Genomic DNA, 9,202 nt, shown 5'->3' on the forward strand with positions numbered 1-9,202 from the left:
TTCCCTAAGTGGTTCCACGTGATAAGAAAGGTTCCCTCTATAAAATTCATAAAACCAAACGCACGAGAATTCCACAGCAACAGCATGTCACTCAAACTTACGACTGGCGAGACACCTCGGAATCGGTAATTTGTGGAGTACCTGTGTGCGCAACCTTCGAAATAAATTCGATCCGTCCGTTGCAAACGCTCCGTCCGAAGACAACAAGTGCGTGACTACCTTAAGGCGGTACTTGTAATCCGACTCCGGTAGTTAATGTAAATGCAGAATCGGGAATTCAGGGTGAAAAATGAACTATATTTTCAAGATGACAGGGTTTTTAATTACACACTAGATAACATATTAAATATCCTAACGTTTTGAACCGTCTAACAATTTACGGCCAAGTTCAATACCTATAAACATATTAAATACAGCTATATCAACTACATTCTTTAAACCTTCTGGATTTAATTTATATTAATCTAGTCAACAATTCGAGTTTTGTTTAATTAAACACATTGTTTTGTTTACATACGTTCCTAATTATACAGTGACTAATTCTAGATTGTTTAAAACTGTTACGAACATAATTTTGGTTTCTACCGTGTTCTCACATTATGACCACCACACGAACATTCTCAGCGTATGCTTGGTAGCCAAGTTCCAAATGAGCGAACAATATTACAAAGATGGCGAATATGAGCATTGTAGAGAGTTACAAGCTGAATTACAGCTTTTTTGTTTTAAATAGGGCTCCAAGTTTTTGAAAAACTGTTTTAGCTAATTGACCACAGGACTATTCCAGAACTTATTACCTAGCTTAAACACCCAACAACAACAAATTTGCGGTAATGGTGATATTTCACGTCCCGGCAGGACCAAATCCTGAGCCGCAGTGCCAGCGTTCTTAGTAAAAAGAGCAACCTAAGTATTTGCTGCATCAATCAGACTGCTTCTCCAGAATCTTTCCAAGATCGTCAAAAGCTTTCCATATGTCCAGAGCGTTTGCTCGAGATTCCCCATATGTCTCTATAACTTCAGTCCATACATTGGTGACATAGACCATGATATTAGGGGATGATCTATGTTTAAGAAAGCCGTATTGATGGTGGCGATGATGTTAGCATACTCAAGATATCTCAAGGTTAGCTGGTTAACGATTTTCTCCAAAACGTTGGCAATTGCTTGCACTGAAGCAATCTGTAGTTGTTGGGAACTGTTTTTTTTTCCTTTTTTGGTAGATATTAGTATAGCCCGAGAAAGGAGCAGGAAATAGACCTGTTTTTATGGAAGAGAAAAAAGTTTGTATGGTGGATCTGTTAGTTAAGTCAGTTTCTTCAATACGATTGGTGGTATTCCATCGTGGCCAGTGGCTGTATTGATGTCCAAGTTTTACCACATATCGGTCTTGAAATTCTATTTCTGGTATCGATGAACCAACGAATTTTGGAATCAAAAATTATCTTCTGAAAATGTCTTTTTCGGCTGTTCGAAGCAACTAAAAATAACACACTGGATGCAAATTTGAAAGCTAACATAAAAGCTCATTTGCAAGCGCTGGAAGTCGAATTTCGCCGATACTATCGAGACATCGATTCCGAGTCACCAATATGGCACGTGTCAAGAAATCCATTTGTTGTCGATGTGTTACAGTTACCAGAAGAAGTTCAGGAAGAATTTCTAGAAATGAAGGCTGATTCGTCCGTGAAAGATGACTTCCATCTTTTGACATTGCAGCAATTTTGGATCAAAAGATTTCCTGTTAATCCGAAGCTTGCCACTCTTGCTTTACGAGTATTAGTTCTTTTCTTCAACTTACTTGTGTGGGACAGGCTTTTCTGCTCTAGTATTAATTAAAACTAAACAGCGAAATCGTCTTGATGTCGATAGCCACCTAATGATAGTTCTGACAAAAACAGAACCTAGCATTAACCAACTGGTCCTGAACATTCAATCTCAAGTGTCTCATTAGTACCTATTCTTATTTTATTATTTTATATATATCAATAAAAGGCTTTTAAGTACATAATGTGCGTTTTTTGTGTTTATTGAAAAGAGAGGGGGGCATGAAAAAATTATTAATAGTCTGGGTAGCCTCAACAAAACAAAGGTTGGGAAACCCTGCTTTAGATGCTTCCAGTTGTTATAGAAATATCTTATAACGTTATTTAGGCATAACTAATCAAAGCGCAAACGTGATTTGTCTTTGTAAGTCATCTAATGGGGTACTTTATTTTATATACAATATTTTTGACATATTCCTACAAGAAAAAGTCTAATAGATCGTGATGGCTATTGTACCGATCTGTCTCTGACTAGAAGTTTGCCTGAGTTGACACTACATTATTTTGGAGCAGATCAGAATATTTATCTTCATTCAATTACTATCACTAAAAAAGGGATCTATGATATGATTTCCAACAAATCCTGCTCAATCATCAACTTTTTGAGGATATTACGTATGTTCTTTTCTTATCCAGTGAAGATTCTCATTAGACCAGCGACAATTCAGACAACTAACATAATCGTTAAGTGTAAATGTACTTTTATCGAAAAACAAAACATCTAATTGTATCACATTGTTATCTAATATTGCCCATTGTTTATTTTTCCAGAAATACTTCCTTCTATCGAAATCGTCTTCCATAAACTCCTGAGTTGGTATCATTTTATAGGGATGCGTTTTAATTTCCTATAATATTATTATTATTATTTCCTATAAAATTGAAATTGAAATGAAGCTCGCGAAACTGCTTTTCTATTTTGACAATTGTTCTTTGGGATATAGGCGGTTAAGTTTAAAATAAGAAAGCTGGTATTGGCCACTGCCAAATATACCTTTTATAGTTTTTTCTAAGAAAATTGGGAGCGTCTAAGCGTTAGCTGATAATATTGGAGTGAAAAAGACACGAGAAATTCTTTTACTAACCACAATGAGATTTTTAAATTTCAGTAAGTCACAATGTTATTTTATTTACACATTCAAAATTATACACCCAAAGTAAATTATATTGGTTAATTAAATGTTTATCTGAACTGGAGGAAACTGATAGCTGCCATATATCCAGTGATTCCAAATCCAATACCCCAAGATATTCCCCTAGCGGGTTGTGGAAGGGGGAAAACTGCGTATACAATAGTGTGTACGATCCTGGCTATGGTGTATATCAAAAATAAAGTTTTAGCGACGAATGCAACTGGATTTGTCAAGATGTACAACCAAGCGCTAACAAAGAATAACGGAATATTTTCGATGTCATTCAAGTGTGCCCTGAAATGGAAAAAAAATATATTAGGTGGACTGAAAAGTTTGTATGCTAATACATAAATGACGCTACTAGTACGAGGACCGTTTTTTTCAATATCCGATCCCTCCGTGCAGACGTTACGCGGGAAGAAAAAAGCGAACATGGGCGATAGACGACTGTGCAGCTCTCGCACTACACACTCCGCCATTGTTGAAATTCAGGCGTCAGTTGGCGTTGTGCTACAGCTACGTAAACATGTCCACCATTATTAACGCTCCTGCCAAGTGACAAATGTCTCAATCTCCTCGGTGATTATGTCGAAAAGCAAGTCGTAAGTGTACCAATCTTTTGATAGTAAAATTATTGTTTTATATGAACTTGTCTTTTATTTATAACCTATCGTAGGTTAAAAAAATGGTATAAATTTGACAGCTGTCGTACTATTAGTTTGTGAATTATAGCATTTAAGTGAATCAACTATTTTTAGTTTGAAATAATAAGTAAAAAAGGGAATTCGTCTGCTACAAAAGCAATGCTTTTGGCAAAAAAAAATACTATTGAAGACAGGTCTTGGCTTGAAAAACATTATTCGGACTTTGTCCCAGGAAAATCAACCGTTGAGAAGGTTACAGAACCCCGAGCACGATGCACGCGGTGGACGCCTCAAAGAGGCTCTCATCGATGAAAACATTAAAAAAGTTTCGATAACCGTAAAATGGAGCTAACTGAATTGTTAAGAAGACCATTAAGATGACGATGGAACGTGTTGAACATATCGTAAAAACATATTAACGATTCATTCCAAGCCAAAGCTTTGTTCAAAGCGGCTGCCACCCGAGTTCACAACCGACCAAAGATAACAACGAATATGAACAGTGTTTGGAGCTGTTCAATCTCAATAAATCCAAATTTTAGCTTAGATATGTGACAATCGATCAAAATTATTTCACTTATTTCAACCCGGAGTCCAATTAACATTCATCGACTATCTTAAAACTGGTAAAACCCTGAACAACGACTATTAAATTGAAAAGAATTCATCTTGTTAAAGTACAAGAGTCATAAAAGCTTTAACTGTGATTTTGAGTGAGCTTACAGATGATTACCAAGGAAAATTTTTGTGTGGAACTTTATTCGCTTATTTTTTATTGATAACTTCCTAAAAGATGAATATCACACGTCGTATATTGAAAAGTTACTTACCTCCTAACTCGTTCTACATTCTCATCTGTTTTAGGTTTCAGCTTGAATGCTTTCACATCTTCTGGATTAACAAATGCCTGCAAACCAAAGAAAAATTTGCATAAAATATTGGATGATCGTAATACATTTGTAAGATTTCTCCTGTTTTCATGTATTGCCAAACCAGAATAGATAATTTAGTAATCAATAACTTTAATAAAGATGTAAAATCTCCTTTCAACCAAAAGGTATAATATTGACACGCCTCTAATTATTACATGATGAGACATGACTCGTAAGTCTGAAGTCGTTAAATATCTGGGAGTCAGTCTAGGTTGGAAACTGCTCTGGCACAAACATGTGAAAACGGTCCTACTGATCTTCTACCTTTTGATCTAACCATACAATTCAAAGCTAGAAGGACAGCATATAGATTGAATATCATCAACGGATTGCAAGCTGAAGCAACTGCTTACGTAAAAATCTAGAGAAAGCTTGCGGGTAAATGTCCAATAATATCACTGACATAGAACAGTGAACAGGTAACTCTAGACATACAATACTAACCGTTACTAAATTTTAAGCCAAAGTAATCGATGTGTTGGAATGTAGACGCCTTAGAAACACAGTGATCTCAATCTGCTCAGATAGCAGAGCTACCATTCAAACTATAACAGCTGGAAAAGTATCTCTAGGCTTGTGCAGGAGCTAGTGAATGATGGCTGTAAAGTCCAGCTTGGTTGGGTGCCTGCTCACAGGCAACGACAAGGCTGACTCGAATGTTTCTATACCATCTTTCAGTACTCTGCATACAAAGTTGACTTTGCAGAAATAGATGGTATGAGACAACCTGTGAATGATCACGGATACAGTCAACTAAGACGCAATCTCTATACTGTAGACATCACAAGCCAGTTTACTTAATGACATTAAAAGGTTCGAGCTAAGATGCCAACTTCATTTTTCAAAAGACGTAGACATTAGGTAATTTTAAGTGTGTCTCGATGGGTCTAATAGTAGGTCTATATGCGCAATGTTTCCTGAACTCCTACAATCCAAATATATAAAATATAAACCAGGTAGCCTTTGATATCCATTAGTAAAATGATTGAAGAATTACTTTTAATTACATCAAAGTATAGGTCGATCCAAAATATTATTTCTTAATTTTTCAGAAAACGAAACTAATAAATCGCATACTATATCTACCAATAACTACTTCAAAATTCAACAAGACAGTAATATTTCTAAAGATATTACTTATTTTGTCGATTTCAATAACAATTTTTTCAAAACTAAGAGTTGTGCACAAATATTTGAGGTCCACCATACCAAGGTAAAAAAGGTAAAGTTAGTTCCAATATTTTTCATCTCGACTTCAATAAACATTTGGTGGTAACCTGTAGTAATCCATGGATAGATAATTGGTAATCCAAACAAATATAGCTAAAACGTTTTGAATTTATTGGCTAGTAGAAAGAGATAGACAGTGGTAAACCGATAGTCTTTCTCTCTCGTCCAATAGTGTAATTTCACTTACAAGCCAATCTCTCTATATTTGATATTTTTTCTATGGACAAGCGTCTTCCTTGGACGAGCGTTTTCTTTCATGATAAAGTTCATGGATAGCTCATTTATTATCATGATTTGAACATTTTTAAATCTGATTTGGTCATAAGGTATTTTTACAATATTTTTCCTATATTTATGGGACACGCCAAAAACCACTACAAAATCTAACACTGTGAGAAAATCATATCTAATTTTAGTGAAAAAATATGCAAATTGATTCATTAGTAGAGTCGAGAAAAGTAATTTTCCTACACTTGACATGAAATAAAGTCTGAGTGTTTGAAATGGACATTTCAAGAATTTTAGGAAAAATGTTTCCTAGACTTAGTCAAGCAAAGTCAGTCACAAATTAGGAAATCTTGGAATATCTACCGTTTAAAGCTAAGCTTGCAACGTTAGGATTATCTGTTTGATTATCGTTGTTCATGGCTTTTAAGGTAATAAAAGAGATAAAGTTTATTAGACAACTACAAAAACATAAATTACAAAATATCATCAAACATTCACATTCTACATTCTCACCTAGATTTTTTCTAACGTATCTTGAAGATTGTTCGCTTTCAGATCGTCACCTGCGTGGAATATTGAGGTCACATGGGAAGCAGTGAAAAACCGATCTAGTAACAGTATTCACCGATTATCGGACCCCATTGGACCTTCTAAAGATACCATATGCCATTTAAAATCATTAAGTAAGATCTATAAGGTTTCAAATAGTGCCATGATTAACCATGATTTAAGTGAAACGTCGAGTGTGTGTGAATATGTGTAAACAGCTAATTGCGCTGCCGAATAATGATCGTTTTATTAGACGCATTGTTACTTGCTATAAAAAATGGATTTATCTTAACAAACCAAACATAAAAAATCAGTATTGAGCCCCTACCACATCCAGCATTTATTGTAGACCTTGTACCGTCAGATTACTATATCTGTGATTGATTTGATTCCAAGGGGACGACAATTTTTTGCATTTAAGAACTTGCTGAACGTTGTGTTAAAACTATAGAATATGATGGCTATACTTCGAATATTGAAGATTTCTTTTTGTGTGATTATTTAATAAACAAAGCGAACATTGAAAACATACATTATTTATCAGACACTATCTATCTTCAGATAACTAGGCTATAAGCCATTTCCAAAGTTCATGCAACGCGATCTTTGTTACTAACCTGCTCGTGGCGAAGGAATGAGGGAGCCGATCGAGACAATTTATCATTGCGTACTTTCAAACTCGACCCCAGAGTTGCATTGGTAGTTTTCTCGAAAACTATTTAAAATAGATAGTTCTCAATTAAAGACTACTCGACGTGAGCAATCCATTTTTGTGAAATAAAACTATGTCATCCCCAGTCGTAAATGGCACGAGGTCGGAGTGTTCGCATCTTATTCTACATCTTTTTGTCCCCTAGTCAAGCCACTAGGTGGTAAACAAGATGATAAAATTCTGATAAATCTAAATTTGAAAATTAAATGATTTTCATCTGGACTAAAATTATTAGTCCGGAGAGTTGTATTAAAAATATATTCTTTATCTGGACTATTCCTATAACCCAAGTTAGTTTTTTTTAACAATAGGTGAATTGTTTATTTTCGTCAATTGTGCCTATTCGGTATAAGATCCAGAGTCTTTTCTGAAACGTACAAAAAATTTTTAGCATCGCCTTCTGTTAAAGTCACGAGCCGCTAATGAATAAAACTATTCATTTGATTGTATTGGATAAAATCAATTCATAAATCACTTACCCCATATTTAATTCTTTGCGAAGAAGTAAAAATCGACATAACCATCATTTTAAGAACTAGAATTGAACAATAAAATAAATAAGAACGAAAAACATCATTTTCTAATGACATCATTGAAGGTACCGCTTGTGCCATGTCGTTAACTAGAAAAATTCACAGAGCGGACTTGTACACTGACCGGATTTGTTGCTACAATCAATTTGAATGCAATAAATAAAATATCAGATGAAAAATAAGTTCCAACATCGCAGCGAGGTACTTGAACCTTAGCTGCGCGGTTATAGTAAATTTCGATTTCCGTATAGGTTTCGCGCATGTTAACAGGGGTCGCGGGATCTTGCATTTCATTTTTATTGTTCAACTCGGCCAATACCAAATCGAAATCTCATAAATATTTAGTTGAACAATTTGGTGGAATGTTGCATAGACGTAACGTCAGGTTCGTATATTTTTTCCATTTAAAATTTCAGAAGTTTAAGATCAGCATCGTTTAAGCAACATAGACGTGGGTTATTTACTTTATATGACATAAGCGAGGAAGTGCAATTTATCAATAGGCAGCAAAGGCGGATACAGGGGGGTCATAGGGGACATGACTCCCTCCTGAGCTGGTTCCAGGACTTAGGTGGACCACTAATTGAAAATAATGATTTTATTTATACATTTTGTCACCTCACAGATATTATGTAACTACATACCTTCAATATTAAATTAATTTAATATAATATAACTTTGTATGATGGCAGATGTTTGGGAATGAACCGCCTGTCTCCTGAAGTACTTAATTTGTTCATGCCAAAAAGTGAATATAGTGATGAAGACATTGAAGCTGTGAAACAACTAGCTGCCGACTATACATTATTACTAGACAACACTTCAGTTTCTGTCATTGTAAATGAATATCCGCTGTGGATAATAAAGTGGCAGGCGTGGCAGCTGAACCAGGATATACCGCAGTCGATTTCTGATGTTATTTTAAATTGTGGCATCGATATGTATCCTAATATAAGAAAATTTTTATGTAATATGGCTACACTACCTGTCAGTGCAGCGACAACAGAAGGTTGTTTCTCTACGTTGCACAGAATTGAATCGTGGCTAAGATCTTCAATGGTTGAATATCGCCTAACCGGACTGGCACTTCTCCATATTCATAAAATCATACCCATTAACGTAAATGACGCAATGACGCGTTTAGGGAGAAGACTTAAAAGAAAAATTGATTTTTTCAGGTGTGCAATAAAGAATAAATATTTTCAAGTACAGTACTTACATTAATAAAATACCTACTTTTCAGTTGTATCCATTGTTATCAAAATTAAATTATAAGTTCTTGACTTGACCACCACTATGTGACTCCCTCCTGACGCCAAAGCTGGATCCGCCCTTGATAGGCAGTTGAATAATTGGATGAAGTTATTATACTTAGGTTCAAATAACACATCTAATACGAGGCTTGCTACTTAAGT

The 9,202-nt window shown here is 35.1% G+C and overlaps 1 protein-coding gene across 1 annotated transcript; it reads right to left on the reverse strand.

The window, feature by feature from the left end:
• Positions 1-299: 299 nt before the first annotated feature.
• LOC130442007 (microsomal glutathione S-transferase 1-like) lies at positions 300-8,009 on the reverse strand. The gene is made up of 3 exons (XM_056775956.1): positions 7,734-8,009; positions 4,434-4,510; positions 300-3,253 (listed from the first exon to the last, which is right to left on the reverse strand). The coding sequence occupies exons 1-3, from the start codon at positions 7,866-7,868 to the stop codon at positions 3,010-3,012; spliced, it is 456 nt and encodes a 151-aa protein (XP_056631934.1). The 5' UTR covers positions 7,869-8,009; the 3' UTR covers positions 300-3,009.
• Positions 8,010-9,202: the final 1,193 nt, after the last annotated feature.

This window comes from Diorhabda sublineata, chromosome 3 (genome assembly GCF_026230105.1).
Source record: "Diorhabda sublineata isolate icDioSubl1.1 chromosome 3, icDioSubl1.1, whole genome shotgun sequence".
Lineage (NCBI taxonomy): Eukaryota > Metazoa > Arthropoda > Insecta > Coleoptera > Chrysomelidae > Diorhabda > Diorhabda sublineata.